The sequence below is a fragment of the Ailuropoda melanoleuca genome, chromosome 10 (genome assembly GCF_002007445.2).
Source record: "Ailuropoda melanoleuca isolate Jingjing chromosome 10, ASM200744v2, whole genome shotgun sequence".
Taxonomy (NCBI): domain Eukaryota; kingdom Metazoa; phylum Chordata; class Mammalia; order Carnivora; family Ursidae; genus Ailuropoda; species Ailuropoda melanoleuca.
Genome location: NC_048227.1, coordinates 17,234,249 through 17,253,407, shown reverse-complemented (window position 1 = coordinate 17,253,407; position 19,159 = coordinate 17,234,249). Strand labels below are relative to the sequence as shown.

General features: G+C 45.5%; 1 protein-coding gene across 1 annotated transcript in view; it reads right to left on the bottom strand.

The window, feature by feature from the left end:
* XPO6 (exportin 6) overlaps nt 1–19,159 on the bottom strand; it is a 99,123-nt gene that overhangs the window by 20,739 nt on the left and 59,225 nt on the right. Inside the window, exons 9-12 of the mRNA XM_034669559.1 lie at nt 17,149–17,258; nt 9,238–9,346; nt 7,419–7,511; nt 6,174–6,243 (exon numbers count right to left, since the gene is read on the bottom strand). Of these exons, the coding sequence (XP_034525450.1) occupies nt 6,174–6,243; nt 7,419–7,511; nt 9,238–9,346; nt 17,149–17,258 (382 nt within the window). The remainder of the gene's footprint in view (nt 1–6,173; nt 6,244–7,418; nt 7,512–9,237; nt 9,347–17,148; nt 17,259–19,159) is intronic.

Sequence of the window (19,159 nt, the reverse complement as noted above, 5' to 3'; positions counted from 1 at the left end):
GAGCCTGCTTCTTCCTCTCCCATTCCCCCTGCTTGTGTTCCCTCTCTTGCTGGCTGTCTCTATCTCTGTCGGANTTGCTGGCTGTCTCTATCTCTGTCGGATAAATAAATAAAATCTCTTAAAAAAAAAAAAAAACCAAATTCTCTATCTCCCTCTGATCCTGCCCCCCCCCACACGTGTGCAAACTCGCACACTTTCTCTCTAAAATAAATAGATCTTAAAAAACCAAAAACAAAAACAACTGTGAAACACAGCAACCCACAGGCTGTTTCCCGGTAACAAGCCAGGACAGCGGGCCCTGTCTCCACCCAAACCCACACCTACAAGCACTTTAGGGCCAGAGAGAGCGAACAAGAGGCGCACACGGCCTGGGGTGTGCAAACAGGGACTGACACCTAATGTGATTCCTCTTGACCCACCAATTTTACACCCAAGGAATCCCATGCAGGGCAGCCCAGTCACTTGCCCAATGCGGCTCATGTTTCTGGAGCAGAACTGGTGTCCTAGGCTAAGCCTCTACAACCGCAAACCTGCTTGCTTTCTACACATGGCCCTGACAGAAGGAAATCGCCACGGGCTGACAAGGTAGGATTCACCGCTCTTCAAAGACCAGGGTGTAGTCAGCACTCCACACCCCAGAAGGTCCGAAGTAGCACAGTCTGGAATAAAGGCACAGGGCCTGGATTCGGAAGACACAGGTGCCCTGCCACCCGCTGGCTCTGGGCCTCAGCCAGCCCTTCTGAGTCTCAGTTCCTCATCTTTACAATGGAAAATAATGCTCCCATCGAATTCACTAGTGTAAGGGCAAAGTTAGAATGCATACAAAACCCTGTAAACTATAAAGCATCACTCAGTGTTTGTAATAATGATATATAACAAAGAGCATGTGACTTTCTAAGGCCTGAAGCTTTCTTTTCAATATAATTTCTTCACGCTGAAGATGCAAAGGTGAAGGACAAAAACATCTGCAATTCAGCCACCTCCTTGCCCTGAGGACCCCTCTTCACAAAAGTCCACAGAAGACAGTGAGAACCCCTGGGCCCAGATAGCTCCCTGTGTGTCTGATAAAGTTCTCTGCCTTCACCCAGTGGGAGGGAGGGAGACCCCGACCCTGTCCGCAGGGCACCTCCAATGCCGCCACTCCCAAAATACCAGCCCCCTCCGCTGCCATCTCAGGAGTTTCCTCCCTGTTAGGAGACAAGAACTGGCTAAAGGCAAGCCTCCTCCCGCGGTGTTCCACAAGCATCTTCCTAGAACCCGGACCTAAGCACAGAGCTCCCTTACACAAGGTGCCAAACCTACTGGGGCTCTCTCCCAGCTCCGTGGGAGAACCCAAACCCCCCAGAATCAACTCCAGGGCCCTCATGACCTCACTGTCTCCTGCCATTCCCATTTCTCACCTGGACCCACCGGGAACCCCCAGTACCTCAGGTCCCTGCCTGGACTGCCCACGGCATCCCTGGCCACGCATGCCTTGCACGCTTTTACACGTTCTCCAGACTCACACAGGTCCCCTTCTGGGAGGCCTTCCCTCTGCACTGCCCAACAGAAGGACCGTGCTTCCCTCCCTTCCTTCATTCCCCTCTGGAGCACCTCACGCACACACGGAGATACACTAAGGATCCGCAAGTCTCCTCATGGACTCTGAACTTCTTCACGGTGAGGGGCTGTGGCCAGTATCCCGCACGGCGCCAGGCCCAGAACAGGTGGCCACAATGAATGACTGAATTAGATACGACAGAACACAGAGCAAACGAGAGCGGGATGGGAGTCTCAGGTGCTTGAGTCCCTCATATGGCCCTTGGGAATGTTCCCTTGATTATTTAAAGGGGACTACGGATAAGCAACACCTATGGAGATGCAAACGGAACGCCGAACACCTAAGAAAGTGCTGGGAAGTAGCAAGTTTGATGCCTTAGATCCCACACTGACTTCCAGGAGATGAGGCTGGGAACAGAGCCTGTGACAACCCCCGAGGGTGGACAGGAGTCTGGAAAAGGCTGTGGGTCACATTCCGGGGAGCAAGAGGACAAAAGGATAGGGCGACTCAAGGAAGAACCTTTCAGGGACAGAGCCAGTGACAAAGGCCGGCTTCCGCCTGTCCCTCCATCCTGCACAGGGAGCAGGGCCTCGTTGCAATAAACACCAAGCGGGATTCTGAGCCCACAGGCAGCACTGCCCAGGCCACAGGAGCAGGCGTCAAGGAGAGCAAGCCAGCTCTCCCCGTCAGAACAAGAGGACAACCACCCCACATTGCCAGCCACATAAGCCCACAGAACAGACAGAACCAGGAGGTATTTTTGGTCATGTGGAGAGAACACTGCCTCTCCTCCTCTCCCAGCTAACAAAATCACCACAATTACGCACCTTCTGAACATCATGGATTTTCAGGGTTACAGCTACATAACTGACGGCCAGGGTAAACTAGAACCTGTTGTTCCTTTGCACACCAACCAAGCGGTAGGGCTATGGGAATAAAGCCTTAAGAAAACTCTACCCCGGAACCGGGGGTGGTGGTAGTACAGGCCAAAAAGAGCCGAGGCCAGCTCTTCTCCCCCAGGGCAACATGGCCAATCTGAATCTGCACTCTCCCTGCGTACCTCCACCTTCACGGCCCTCGCCCTCACCCACGAGGCTCTACCTGCCGACTGCTTCTCAACTTATTCACCTACTTAACCCTACAACTAGGTACCCTTAGCTTTACGTCAGAACTAGATGCTTGAATAGTGTTTAAACGTGAAGGGAAACACTTTGTTTCCCTTTTAAAAACCAAACCAAAACACCACCTAAATCAGGTTTCCACTGGAGTACTGTTCCTAGCAGTCATTAAGTCATCCCCGCCTCCCGCCCCATTCCCCTGCCTCCCCCACCCCTGCATCCACACAAATACACTTGAGGCAGGGCCTCCTCCCAGCACTGCCCCACTTCAGCCTCTTCCTGAATCCTCTCCAGGGAGTCTTCTGTCTTTAAACAGCTTAGTCAGAAACAGTGAGGGAAGAAGTGTTCCCCCCAGGTCCTAATGATCATCTCTGGTCCCACCCCCTGAGGGGAGAACACAAAACAAGCCTAAGGCTGCTGACACACGGCAGTGTAAAGAGGTGAGAGAGGTGAAGAAGATTCTTGGCTGAAATACACCTCTGGGTCCCTTTATTCCCCATGTCACCCTCCTGCTGAGAATCCTTGCCATCCTGACTGTTCCCCTCTAACGCGCCCCAATGTGTCAAAGAGCAGTACTTAGAATAAAAAACAGCTTAAAACAGCTTGGGACGGCTGTGATTTTAAACTACTAGTTTGAGCCATAAGAAGTTGCTGATATTTGACCATTTCTGACCAACCAAAACTGCAATTCCATATAATTCAAATGAAAACACAGATGCCATGTAAGGTTCACACTGATGCAAACTGCAACTGCTTCCTTCCCACTCTGTCTGCACAGGCAGGAAGTACCCCAAATCAAAGTTGCCGCCCCCAACCCCAAACCTAGAAGCCTCATACCACCGGCAGCACAACATACAGCAAGCAGCCACCTCAACTCGAGGGGCAGGCCTGAGTTCCCACCGAGAAAGCTGTTTCGAACCACCCCCATCTTCTTCTATTCGGCTAAAGCTCAGATGCCCCCCTAATAGCAAAGAACATCTGTGAAGGGGAACCTTCAGAAGGGAATTACTGCTACACAAAGGTTTTCGAGAGAGAAAATATCATGGTCACACTGAAGTCCTCTCTCTCAATAAAGCAAGTCGCCCTGAAGCTGTCAAGATGCACTCCTCACCACGTCCAAAGGACAGCTCCCCGGCAAATCACATCTTAACGTTAACTATAACTCTGTCTTCTCTTTTTTGGGGGGCTGGGGAGGTAAGGGTGTGAAAATCGACATTTGAGGAATTCCACTCTGAGAGAACAAGTAAGTCGTCAATAAACCCCAGCAGAACAAAGAATATAAGAGACACAACAACCAAAGACAGGATTTCTCAACCCACAAATGGTGAACCACGGGAGCAAAGGGGGAGCTCCCAGGGTAAGAGAGAGGCGCACAGCCACCGCGGTGCCACAGCGACGACATGTCCTGCCTTGGACCTAATCACAGAGATGGAGGTGGAAGATCAACGAGAGTCAGCAGGAAGACCGCCATCGACAGAGGCTCCAGAGGAGACCGAAGACTTAAAGGCTGGTGAGAAGTAGCACCCATGAACGGCGTGGCCACCCTGCTAGAGGAAGACACCACGGTTTCCGTTGGAGGCAGTAAGGCTGCTGACGCAGCAGGGAGGTTATCTGAGAGGCTGAATGGCCATGGGAACCAGGGAACAAAATGTATTGTTTCCATTTTTTTAATAGGCCCTGCACTGGAAACTTGGCTTTGGAGCCACCAAGGGATGGGGGAACGCTTTGTCATGGATAAGAGAGCTTGTTTTAAGACAGGAAGTATTTCTTCGGCCTGAGAAATTTTGCCCCTGGAGTATGCACCAAGGATCGGCGCTAGGGATGAGATTTATAAACAATCAGGAAAAGCCAAGCACACTGAGAAATTGCCAGTAAATGGCTTTCAATGAGAACAGCTACGTGGTATTTCATGCAGGGAAAAATAAAACAGATTATCCTTCCTGGATGAGAAACTCTAAGTGACCAGTTATGTCTCAGAAAAAGGACTTAAAAATCACTCAGATTTTCGCCGGAAGACAGACTCAGTGTAACATAATAAAGGCAGCAACAACTCCGAAAAGGAACATGGGGTCAATGCAGGGAAAGGGGGGCAGGGAGCGCCTGCTCAACTTTTTAAAGATCAAGAATAATGTCTTGAGGATGTTGAGTCCATTCTAATTTGATGAGTGGCCCTGAGGGAGAGACCACCAGGGCACAATTTCTTCCTAAGAATGGATGCTAGAAACATCTGTAGCACCAGTGCACAAATGATTTTCGTTAATGTTGACAACATATTTTACAGGCATGTTTGCTTTGAAAAGTGGTCTTTTTAAAGTTCTTTGTAAGTTGTTCTTAGCCTATCTACAAACTTTGGGGCATGCCAAGTCCCATCAACCTCTTGGGGCCCACTGGATTATTTAGAAGCTAATACAGTCATGGAAACAAAGTGTCACAGGCCACCAAGAAGGGCAGCCTCAGAGCAAGCCTCTCGTGGAGGCTCTGCCATGAATAACCAGCTCGTCCAGGAGACGGTCTCTACCCCAGGCGGCTCGGTGCCAGGCTGCTGGCGGCCGGGGCTGGGCACAACTCTCAGATGGGAAACGCTGTGAAGAAGAGCAGTGGGAAGTGACCATGGGAGATGGGAGGCGCCGGGGGGCAGGGGGGAGCACAAGTGCACCTGCAAGCGCCATGGTGAGCTCCTGGTGTTTCTAGAGAGCAAAATGGACATCAGATTGAATTCAGCTTTTTATTCATTCCCTGGGATACCATCTTGGGACAAATAAACATCTCTGGACATCCATTTCCCCTTCCATGAAGCAGCAGCAACTGGTATCAGTCCTCCCAGCTCCAGGACAGATGAGAGAGTAAGGAGAGCGTAGGCAAATACTACAGTGCCAGGGAGGTGAGGCGCATTCGACAAATGGAAGCTATTATTGTTATCAACAAAATAACCCCAAATGCTGAGCCGAAAGCCCAAGCAGGCGAAGCCTACAAAGGGCTGCCTCAAGTCTTTCCGCCCAGCTGTGGCCAGGCCTCCTGCAGGCCGCGGACAAGAGAGCGGACAGTCACTAGCCGTCAGCGTGTTCCACACAAGTCCGCCTGCTCTGGAGCTGCTCCTGTGTCCTGCTTCCAAACACCAGGGAACAAAGGGCACAGGGCGGCGGAAGCCCAAGGCCATTTTCCCTAGAGTACTTGCTGGTTTAAAAGACCTAAGGAAATAGAATTTCTAAGTGCTGGGGTTTGTTTTCTAAGTTCTCCCTCTTTGCTCCAAATTAGCTGCCCTTCCCTCTCTCTCTCGCTCTCTGAAACAGCTCTTCAGAACACACTGTCAGAGTCTCAATTTTTACCTCCCTCACAGCTCCTTTTTATCATGATTCTTTAGAAAAGCTTCCCTGTGTAGAAGTGGGGAGAGACAGAGCCACACGGAGGTGGCAGTGGAGAAACCATGTTCCGACAGCAAAGATGGCAGTACTTAAATTTATCAGCCCGGTATTTTTCTTAATGTTGGTTAAATTAGAAAATAAAAACCAGTTTACCTGACCCTGAAGTAACTACGAACTGCTGTAACCCCAGATAAACTTCTAAATTGTCCTGAAGAACTGGGAACTGAAAACAAAGAAACAAAGATTAAAAAAAAACAAACATAAATGCAAATTTTTAACAGCATTTTAACATTAAAACATTGTAAGTATCTATGGGGAGGTGGGCATCAGATAAAAGAAACTTTTCTCTGGAAACCCTTATAGGCAGCTAAGCAGAAGCATCTCCATTCAGTGCCCTGCCCTCAACAATTTCTACAATTCACACCACCAATTAATGTTTGGAATAAGAAAGAAAACAACATTATCAGTTTGATACTCTTTTTCTAAACAAAGCAGTGGATGCTGGGTAGGACTATCATGACTGTCATGTTCCTAAAAGAGGACATCAAACCCCAAATGATCTACACCTTCTAGAGCTCGGAGACAGGGCCTATCTATCTCCTTTCAATTCCAAGGGAAACTCTATTCTGGAAAGAACTACTAGATATGCCTTATTAAAGTGCATAGCAAAGTGAAAAGACAGGCCAAACTTTTTGAAAGCCAGATTCCCTTACTCCTTTAGCAGACAGGGCCTTCATCACCAAAGCTGCACCTTTTCTTTCTAAAGCTGCTAACTCACCATTAAGATAAAGATCAGACTTTAATGTGACAGGTCCCTAGGAAAGGCAGCTGGCAAAACACAAAAGAACTTTCTACAAGAGAACACAAGCCCCCAAAATCATCTTGCCCTTGAAGAAGAGCTAGGCTTAGTGAAATCTCAAATAACAAGCACCACTTAGTGAATGAAAGCAGTCCTTACGCCTAAGATTCTAGCACATAAATATAGGCAGAGTGCTAGCGATGAGCTTTACCAAGGCTCGCTTTCCAGCAATGTCATCTTTATAAGTAAGTCCTCTATGTGGCCTGGCCATTTTTGAGCTACTGATGCAGGCATGAAGGAAGGCATTAGGAAAATTCATACTGCATCCAAGAGTTCAGGAAAGAAAAACAGCACTTCCAAAAGTTGATTTAAAATATTTGGGGGAAATGTTAACATTTGTTAAACTTGAGGGTTGGTTATGGTAATTATTATTCTCTTTAATAAATAAATAAATGTGTGTATATATATATATATATATATATATGTACACATACATATATAGAGATTTTAAAATACTGGTGAGCAAAAAAGCTTACTACTCATGCTACATGTGCAGGGAAAATATTAGGCTCTTCATTCCCCTCCAAGAGGTGAGTTACCAGTGTTGAGAAGGCGTGTGTGGGCAGGAGCTCCATCACTTTGGCCACCACCTCCAAGCTCTGGCGTAAGTACCGCTGCCACTCTGTCTGCTGCTGCGGGGGAAACACAGAAGGATCAGCTCTCCCAGAAAGGCAGAGCCCTGACATCTCCCCTGCCCCTTCATCCGCAACCGCAAGTCCACTCTCGAACAGAGGGTCTTGAAGAAATGGCAAATGATGAAACTGGGTTACTTAGTACTTTAAAAAGATCAACCTAGAGTATTTTTTTAATCCAATGAATTAACTTCATAAAAAGTTATTTCCTAAGAAAGCACATGATCCACAGAGAATGACCTACTTTTCCCCCTACGATCACAGGAATACAGATTTCAAAAAACCACCTGTAAAGTGCTCAAGTCCCCTTGCTGCCGTCCGAGCTATAGAAGTGGTCGCTCATTCGTTACCTTCCGAAGACAGTCCGTGACTACCTTGCCATCAGTATAATGGACTACATCACTGCCATCCAAGTATGGTCCACAGACAAGGCAGCACCAGCATTTCCTGCAGGCTTGTAGGTAATGCAAATTCTGTGGCCCCACCCCCAAATCAAAGTCAGCTGAACAAGCTGTCTCAGTGATTCTCACCCATGCTCAAACGTGAGAAGCGCTGTACTAAATCACACAGTTAACGAGAAGTGAAGCTCAAGTTTACCAAGCACACACAATGTGTCAGGCATGTAGCCAGTCCTTCCACAAGCTACCCTCATGTAACTGTCAGCACAGGCCAGACACATCGCTCCCCTTTTGGGAGAGGAAGAAATTAAGGCTCAGAGAAATTGAAGGCTCAGACTTCTATCTCCTCCGGGTCCAAAGCCTTTAGGTTCCAAGTACAAGGCTCTTTCTAACCCAAACATGGCCACCCTCAAGCTCTCAACCATGCCATCGTCACTGTTATTTTGAAAGCCATACCAGTGACCTGAAAATTCTAAAGTGCATGGTGGTTGAGAAAAAGGAACACGGGAATTGTGTCCTTCAACATTTTCTTTATCCATGATGGGCACACCTGCCTCAATAAATTAAGATTGATTTTAAGATACTGATTTGCAAAATACACTCAAAAGAGACTTCCTTTCATTCTAGGCTTACCATGTAAGTCGCACTTTATTTCTACCTGCATCCGACTAGATTTTGTTTGTTGCTCAGAGTGGGGAGCGGAGGTGTGGGTGCGAGGCAGGGGAACGCCAGGAGTACAGAGCCCTTACTTAAACCACTTCTCACTGTGCATATGGTTTCTCTGCTTGTATCTCTAGTCCATACAGATAAAAACGCCTGTCAGCTTCCTTTTACAAATAGCGAACCCAAAAAGACAAATAGGATATACAGCTGACTCCTGAACAATAGGGGTTTGATCTGCACAGGTCCACGTATATGGGATTTTTTTTTCAATAAACACAGTGCAGTACTGGAAATTTATTTTCTCTTATGATTTTCTTAATAAAATTTTCTCCTGTCTAGCTTACTTTATTGTAAGAATACAGTAATATAATACATACAACGTAAAAATATGTGTTAATCAACCATTTGTTGATAAGACTTCCGGTGAACAGTTAAGTTACCGTAAGTTTTGGGGGAGTCAAAAGTTATACTCAGATTTCTGACTGCACAGGTGGTCAGCACCCCTAAGCTCCGCACTGTTCAAGGTCAGCTATAAAGTTCAAATGCACAACTCAAACTTTATGACTACACTGGCTCCAGAGCAGAGAGCTTGCAGGTTCCCAGTCTCCATTTGGACTCACGCCAAAAACGACAATGACTAAGGTCGATTAGGACACGCCGCTTACATCATCATCCAGAGTCTCGTCATCCAGCTCCTCCAACTGGGCTTGGTTGTATCTGAACTGGATTCGATTCAACACCTCCGTGAGCAAAAGAACTAGAGCGTCTTCGTACCTACGAGGCAGGGAGAAATCCAACATCAAGTGACAGCAGACTTTTAGCCTAGCATTTTGAAAAGGCCTCCGGCACGATGAGAAAGAACAGCATCCCTACTGGATTACCATATACAAGCAGCATGTGAACTAGACTTAGTTTGTGGGTCGACCAGTGCATGTGTCACAGTGGAATGGTAGCAGGGTATGCCTTCATTTCACCATGTTTCAGGCACCTTCTTGATAGACTGACAGCTCCATCTGGACTGATGGACTGAAGGATCTTTTTTTTTAAGTAGGCTCCATGCCCAGCGTCGAGCCCAATGCAGGGCTCCATCTTACGACCCAGAGATCAAGACCCGCGCTGAGATCAAGAGTTGGACGCTTAACCGACTGAGCCACCCAGGCACCGCCCCGGCAGCCACTCATATCTTAAAGTCTATTCTGTCTGATATTAGCATAGCTACCCCGAATCTCCTTTGGCTACTGTCTGCATGGAACAGCTTTCACAACCTGTTTGGGTCTCTGAAACTGAAGTGCATCTCTTAAGAGTCAACATGCAGCTGGCTCATGTTTTTTTAATCCGTTCTGCCAATGACTGCTTTTTAAACCAGAGAAGTTAATTCTTCACAGTTAATATCCTCACTGCTCAGGCAGGACTTCTGCCACTGTGCTACTTCTCTCCTCTAGGCCATGCCTTTCGTTCAGTTCCAACATGGCTGCCGCCTTTTGTGTCACAGACACTTCCTAGTATGCCATTTTCATTCCCTTGTCATTCCTTTCACCATGCATTTGTGAGTCACTTTCTCCATGGTTGCCCTGGGGATTACAGGTTATTACATATAAATATCAATTTATACTCATTCAATATGATTCAATAATGCAATCTTTTTAACATCTGTGAGAGGTGGGTGGTATTACTGGTGTTTTTCTGACAAGGAAACCAGAGTTAGAAGAAGTTAAATAAACTGCCCAAGGTCACCAAACTAGGTGATTTGAACCCGGGGTTCCATAACTCAACATCCCACGCTCTCCGTGTAAACCACCAATCGTCTTTGAGCCTGCTCCGCCCACGCCCCAATACCTTACCTTCAATTTTTAAGAACACTTAAAACCTAAAGGAAGAAATGGAAAAAGCTTGGGGAAACCCTATCCCTTTGGCCTATATCTAAGAACTTCTCGAAATATTTAAAGCCCCAGGCCTGGATATTTCCCACATATGATAAGAACCTACCTCAGCAGACACCAAGTTACCTGCAGCAGTTGAACCACAAGGGCTAACAAACCACTAATGTTCAAGAACAAACCAGCTGCCTAAATGTCTGCCTGTCCCGAAACATTTCTAAGACAGGTTCAGGGACTACTCCCCTCATAGAGCTAAGGACCCATGCCAGGCACTCAGCACCGATCCGCCCTGTAGTCTGGGACGCCGGGGCTGCGAGGGCACAAAGCACCTCCGTCCTCCACCTGGAGGGTCTGCAGCAGGGGCGCCGCAGGGAAACCGAGCCGCAGAAGGGGCACAGGGACACCCTTCTTCCTGTGGGCTCACCATCCTGGCAGTGTCGCCCCAGCCAACAATCACCTGTAAGTAATCAATGGTTCCACTTTCAGCTTCCCCATTCCTAGAACCACCCTCATGCACTCCCAGAGGCGCCAGCAGCGCCAGCCTGCACCCCCTCCTCTGCGGAGTGGGTACCAGCGCCACAGGGCCCCTCCTCTGAGCTCCTGTGGCAGCTGGGTGCTACCCTCTCCTCAGAAACCTGATCTCCGGCTGCACGGGCTCCATCCCTCTGATCTAAATAACTCTCTTTCCTTTATACCCTCAGCCCTAGGGGTGGGGCTGCTTCCTGTAGTTCTCATCTGCTTTATCTCAGTGTTTCCTTCTTGCTCTTCCAATCCTCCAACACCAGTTTCACCAATTTCCTACACTGAACTCTTAAAATATTTAATTCTTAAAATAATTAAGTCTGGTTTCCATTTCCTGACAGGACTCTACCTAGTAAACCATCTAATCCAATGCAGGGGAGTACCGGGACAAGCTAACCACAGCTAAAAGGTATCCAATACCAGATCAAACAGAGTCCATCTAGTCTAAGTTACGAGCCCTGTAATGAGACTCTGTACAGACAATCTAAAGACTCCATCAGAGCCCTCCTGAACTGTCACACTGCAGAGTTTGGTGGGCACAAGAGCTCACTTTCTCATTTTCTCATTAAGACAGAAACAATGACTGCAAATGACTTAACCTAGGCCAGATAGGCAACTGGGCATGGCCCAGAAACAAATGCTGGCAGAAAAAATCACTAATAAAACGGGCAGCATCTGTGGGGAAAAATTGCCAAAAGACTCAAAATCCCACTTCAGTAGACTTCAGAGAAAAAGGTGAGATCAAACACTTAAGCCTAGAGCTTGTATCTGCCATTTGCTCAAAAATTCCTGAAGTTAGTTACACAAGTTTTATGCTATGATAGACCAACACATTTTCACAATTTTGCTAGGAAAGAAAATCCACTTCAGACCAGAGGGCAGATGAAACTTGTCATCTCCAAACTGTCTTGCTGAGCTAAAAGGGAATTTAAAGACTTTGTATACATAGGATAACCCTAAATTAGACCTAAAACCCTCTTGGCAGTTAGTAACTCTGGCTGCAAAAAAAAAGCTTATCCCACAGAAAATTAAACCCAACTAGAAACCAGGCTAAAGCACACTTAGGTAATAACTGCTCCCCCAAAGTGTTTGATGAAGGTGGGGAGAGTATATGGGTGTGGCAGACTCTGGTTGCCTACCCAATACCCATTCTTCCTTTCTCCCTCAGACAACTGGGCACTGAGGCCAACTGGAAGACTACATTTCCCCAGCCTCCCTTGCAGATGGCAATGGTTGAGGACATATTGAGAGAGGACACTGGGCAGAGCCTCTGGAAAAGCATCTTTTGTCCAACCTCTCCCCTTCTCATTCCTGCTACCTGAATTGTGGTGTGATGTCTGTAAATGCAGCATCCATCTCTGACCACAAGGTGACTGTGGAGATGGAAGCCATGCCTGAGGCTGGTAGAATAAACAGGTAAAAGGATCCAGAATCCGAGTAAACATACAAAGAATGAGGAGGCACTGACCATTTATGAAGGGAAAGACAATCAAGAGAAGCCGACCTGTAATTACCAAAGGCAGCTATTATAAACATCTTCCATAAGGTTTTTCAGATAGAAGATGCCAGGGACTGAACTGGGTCCTCTCAAAATTCTTACGTTGAAGCCCTAACCCCATGTAACTATATTTGGAGATAAGGCCTATAAAATGGCCAGTCGTATTTTGTTATGGCAGCCTGAGCTGATTAACACAGTAGGTAAATGATCATGAGAAAGAAACCTGGACCTTCAAGAACGAAGGACAAAAGAAAGAGAACTGGCAAGTGTCTAGGTAAATACCATTTCTCTAGTGTTTTCCAGACTATTTCTCTCCTCTTAAGATCTTTAAAATATTAATGCAAAAATATAACACTGATGGGATTTTCCACGGATATAGATGTAAAATGGGGCAACCTCCATACAAAGAAGGGAGGACAAAAGGATCTATGTGGTGGTAAGGTTTCTACATACACTTGCAGTGGTGAAATGTTAATGTGAAAAGCAAATACACTGTAATACCAGAGGAGATATCATCAAACAATAAATATACTGAAAAGGGAAACCAAATTTGTGTGAAACTAACAAGAGTCTCAAAAATAAATGAAGCAAAAATGATAGGGCTGAAAGGAGACATGGATAAACCCACAATTATACACAGAGAGCTCACCTCTCTCCTGGTCACGGACAGAACATGACAGAGAACACACAGAATGCCACCGCCAACCTGACCTAACCAACATCGATAGAACACCCCATCCAACAACAGCAGAATACGCGCTCTTGTCAAGTGCACTCTGAACAATCACCAAGATGACTAAGTCATAAGATAAACCTTAGCAAATTGAAAAGAATTGAAATCACACAAACTATGTTTGCAAATCATAGTAACTAGAAAATAGTAACAACAAGATAGATGGTAAATCTCCAAATATTTGGAAGTTAAACAACAAAGAGAAAACCCCAAGAGAAATTAGAAAATCTCTTCAGCAAACAGGAAAAGAGAACACGGGACAATCTGACGGACACGGCTAAAGCAGTACTCAAGAGGGAAATTTGTAGCATTACATGTTTAAACAGGCAGTGGAGATAACCTATAGACCTGTGTGGCTTGAGTCACAAATGTGATTCCAAAGCATCCTAACATGTGAGTTACATAGAACTGTACATGGTACAACTACACAGTAGGTGTTCAGTATACAAACGATCAGCGAAAGTACAAGTGAACAAAAAAAAAAAAATGAATAAATGCAAAGGCAAGAAACAGACAAAAGTCCAAGTCAGGTGACTACAAAGGACTGGGACGGGACCCTAGACTGCTTTCTCAACTCAATGAAATAACTGAGACCCCATTCTACTTGCTCTCTGGAGCCGTCAACTGCATGAATTTCTCCTCACAGGACCTAGAAAACTACTGGAGCCCTGACACAAACCTAGTTAACACCTTTTACTAACTGTATCAAAATGCCACGTGCCACAAAGGTACTTCCTTTTTGTTAAGCAGAAAAACCCATCCGGAAAGAAAAGGGAGCAGGTTTTCTCACGCTCACCCACATTTGTTTACAGTCCAACCCAGTGTTACTCAGAATCCCTGGCTGGTCTGTGGCCAGTACTTGCTAGCACTCTCATGACAAAGGGGCTCACAGGACATGACTCAATAACTTTAAGTTGCTTAACTCCCTTCAGGTTTCCTCATCTTCCTGTAAAAATAAGTTTCTACACAGGTGGCTGCTTTCACAGTGACAAGCACAAAGAGAAAAGGAGTGAGGGAGAAAGAACAGAAGAGAACAAGTATTATTCACTACTGTCAGCCAAGGTACTGAACACACACTAGTTCACTTCCTTTTCTCAACAGCTTGAAAGCAGACAGACATTCCACCCCAGAGTACAGCAAACGAAAAAGAGACGGAACTTCAGGTCTTCCCAAACCACCGCCTGAAAATGGCCAATGTGGACAATGAACTCCATCAGCAGCTTTGTCCAGCTGGCTATGTTATAGAACACACGCCTCTGACAGTGGGACTCAAGTCCCCAGTAGCTCTGATCAAGAATCTCTGGAGCATTCTGAGTAAGGAACATGCAGAGCTCCAATCTCCAAGCTCCTAGGTCCAAAAATAAATCCACATACATTTGTGCTTCTAAATTTATAGACTACGATGCCTACACCACTTTGTTGTGATGAATGATGCAAAACCTGTAAACCACAAGAGACAGGAACTGAGTGCTGTCTCTGTGACTTAACCACACCTATGTTTCCCATTTAAGATACCAAGAAAACATTCTTGACTCGTTCCTGCAAGATTAGTTGCTTCTGAAATTCTGGCTCAAGCCACAAATATGATTCTAAAGGCACCTCGACTTCTTTCAGATGAATTTTATCAGCTGAAAAAGATTTGATCACATTTATGTGCTTTATTAAAACGAGTGGGTCATTACCAGTAGCCAGAGCTCTTCATCAGCCCTTCTGCAAAAACAGCACATGTCTGACCTATCAGGGTCTCTTAGAACCTAGAACAGTGGTTGCCACATTTCAAAACTTTCATTTAAGAATATGAGTGCACACCTGCATAAATACATAGTGTAAGAGATGACAGGAAAAATACAGACATTAAAATTCAACGATTTTCTCTGTGCCCCTCAGGGGACTACCTTATACACCTTCTTTGTAGCCTACACCGCCCCCCCCCCAACAACTAGGCAGTGTCTGATCAACAAACAGTTCCCCGGGTGATGGTTACTATTCAATGGCAAAAGAACCGCTGACCAGCTTTAAAGATTTGGGTTTGTTTTTTTTTTCAAGGGCTTAAAAGTGTTCTAAGTGTATGTTTAAAAAAAAAAAAAGTCATAAAAAATTAGAAAGCCTCATTTAGGATGACGATCAAATGATCAACAAGAAAAATTCCTAGTGTTTAAAGCGGTCAGCCATCGCCCCCGACAACTGTGACATCGGAAGACAGACGCCTGGGCAGGCGGGTCACCATGTGCAGGTGGAGGGCCCTATCACTTAATGCCACAGTCATCGGCATGGTCAAAGGGCAGCAATGTCTTCTGTTACTTATTATCACAGTTGCGCTCATCACTGTGACCAGTGACTGAGTGCCAAAAACAGGCGAACTACTGTGCCAGCCACTTCACATACAGGACTTCCTTGAATCCTAATCATCCTGCAAGAGATGTCACTACAAGCATTTTGCAACAGGAAATGTGATCAGCATAGAACTTGACCAAAAGTAACACTGTTCCCACAAAGCAGAAAAAGAATTTAAACCCTATACCACCGCTCCTTCTGTTGGTACAATAATGTGCACAAGTGTCTATTTAATACTAATAATCTGCCAGCACATATTTTCTCAATGGAACCATATTCTCCACACCTAAAACACATTTGTACTGTGCTTTAAAAAGCATCTGCATATTAATCATTTCCTCAGTTTATTCTTCCAACAAGCCTGAGAGATGTGAAAGAGTATCTACCACTAAATATAGCAAAATCAGGCACAGTCCCAGAACCAAAGAATACAACTGTTCAGCATACAAAATAGAGAATAAGGAGGAAATACCTTTTCTTTGGAGAAACTCATTCAAAAACACAATTACTTATAGTTGGCAAATTCACCAAAAACGGGATCTACTATTGTGTAATGAAGTTTCAGAGACATGAATATACTACCCATAAAGCACCTCTGACCTGAAGCCACAGCAACATGGAAGCTATTTTGCAATCACAAATACAATGTTTCGGGAACAAAAGTGCAAATGTTTAACCTTGGAATGTAAATATTCTGTTCAGAACTTTTAAAACTCATAAAACCTCAGCAATACAAAGGGTTTTTAGAGGGTCCGTCCAACCTCTTCCCAGGCGGGGATTCGCCTCACCACCTCCGTTTGGCACATTTCTGGGGAAGGGGTGTTCACTGTCTCCACCACCAACCTGATGCCAGTTACTAAGCAAGCATTCATAATGTGCCAAGCATTCTAGAGACATTAGCTCATTATTTCATTTCTGAAATAAATAACTATAGTGTACAGGAAATATACTTTCTGCCTGTAAGAAAAATGACCTTAAGAAACACATGGGGGAAAAACATTTCCACATTTACTGTTTTTAAAAAATACAATAAAACGTACAAAAGTAATTTTTGCTGGACTATGGGATTGTGGATAACTTTTCTTTATATTTTTCTATCTTTTCCTAGCTTTTAAAATACTTATTTTTCAAAACAAGCCTTACTTTAGGAAATTTTCAAACACATACAAAAAGACCACAAATATAATGAACCCCAAGTCAGCATCAATAAAGGTCAACATCAATTATCAACACATGGCCAACCCACTTTTCCCTCTATCCCCAGCGGATTACTTTAAAGCAAATCCCAGATGTCATATCATTCCATCCAATAAATACTTTAGGTTTTCATCTCTAAAATAAGGGCCATTTAAAAACAAAGCCATGAAAACACTGTCACACCTAAAACATTAACAATACAAATTACTCTATTAATCAGAAAAAAAAATGTTTTAAGAAAATGAGATATTTAAAGGGGGAAAAAGAACACAAAAATGCACAATGACTTAACTACCTAACCAGTTTACGTGACCCAGTCTCACTGAAGAGGTGTGGCTGCATGGCTACCCCTTCAGGTCACAGTAAAAACTGGCAAAACTGTCTATTTCTAGTTACCAATGTTTCTGGCGTTTACCTGTTGAGAACTGCTTCCTTGTCTCCCAGACGGCTTTTAATTTTACTTGTCAGATAGTCCAAAAAGAGTGTCCAGATATCCAAACAAGAGAAGTAACCTTCATGAGTAGGCTATGATGCAAAAGAAATCCAGACAATGAAATTACTTAATGCGACTCCTCCTTAGAAACAGACCCACCAGTGTTTATTTCCACCAGAATGGTGCAACCATAAGCCTAGATTCCCTCCGCTTCCTGGTAACCGCAACTGGTGTCTATGGGATGGTCTTCACGACTGGGCCCTGGTGATGCTAACAAGACAAGGGTGCTGTGAACACATCATTAGGGAGACACTATGCAGGACAAACTGAATTACAAAATAAGCCGAGCGGATGCCAATCTTTAAATCTGAGATTCATTGGGGCCAGGGGGGGAGGGGGCTCTCACAGATCATCCAATTCAAATCTGTTTTAGAGAAAAAGAAACTGAGATCCAGAGACATGATTTACTCAAGGGCAGGGGTAGGAGCAGGTCCCTTTACGCCCAGCCAATGCTCTTTCCACTACATACCCTTACAAAACCAAAAACCCAGTGGCTCCAAAGGTGACAAGTTTACACATCTGAAGGTTAGGAGAGTAACATTTGCAGTCTTCCTACAGAACGGACTGAAAATGAGCTTCGTTCTGACCCTCGGGCATTATCTCCTCTGCAGAAAGAGGGGTGTCCAACAGGCTAACAGCCATCTCTAACCAGGTGCTGATAAAGACAAAGTGAGGAAAGAAGAGAAGAGCGAGTCTTTGTAGGGTCCTAGTGCTCCGATTTCTCAAGAGCCTTGAGATTCTACTTCATGCAAAACCCTGGCACTATGCTCTCCAAAATCTAGTCCTTCGCACACATATTCGATTTCAACTTGGGGCCCCCAATCCCTTCTCTATCCACTCAAATTCCTGCTACCCCCAAGAGAGCTTTGGTTTTATTTGTGATTGCTTCGTGGAGCCCCATGTTTGGCGGCAGGATCAGGCAGGGAAAGAAATAATACCATCGTCTCCTAGGAGCAGTTTCCTTCCATTTCGGATCTACAAAGAAATCCTGAGGCTTAGAAGGGCATATGTGGGATCTGCGCATTGGGTGGTAGCATGAGATGGGAGTTCTGTACCCAGGCTGAGTCTGAGATGGAAAAACGAACTCTTTCTGGTGCAGACGTGGGCAGAGTCCAACCTCACAACCCACAGGGGCGCCCTGGAACTGGAATGCACAGCTCAGTAAGGACCACTGACAGGGCTAGCCTCAGAAAACAAAATGACCATTTCCTGTCTCCACTTCATCCTCTGCAAAACCCAGGATGTCCATGACATGAAATGAGCCAGAAGAATAAGGAGAAAAACAGTAAGCCACGTGGAAATAAGACAGGTAGCTTGTGGCCAGGAGATGGACTCTTTCCTTGCTGCAGCTTGCCAAGCTTCCTACAGGTCGGTCACTCGGATGCCCCTCCCTGATCTGAAAACACCTACCTTCCCCTCCACAGAACACAACTGATCAGATGCACATGGAAGTGCTTCCGGGAAAAGTCACCACACAAACCCAGGGTTTATGGTTACGTCAAAGTACTTTACAATGATACACGTCCTCCCCATGCCTCTGAATTGAGGATTCACCATGTGGGCGAGTACACCCTCTGCAGAACCTGAACACATCCCTACCTGCAGGCCCCACCGTGAGGCCTTGTGCGCTGCCCATAATCTCACCGTTGACAACTGCTGTGGGTACGGCTCGTTAGGCTCATAAAGATGACCGGCCGGCTGTACTTCGGAAGTCATCCAATGTTTCAGAACCCTCACAAACTCATTTTAAAAATGTACCTGTACTCAGATTTATTTTTCACACTCCAGGGCTGATTACTCACTGAAGAGCCTGACAAGTTTATTCTAGAAATAGAATAAACCCTTCTCCAAGCACTTTATAGTGGTTATTTGCACTGGTCTATTTGATCTTCACAACAGCCCTGGAAAGTGGACAGGTGTTTTTCTTCTTCCC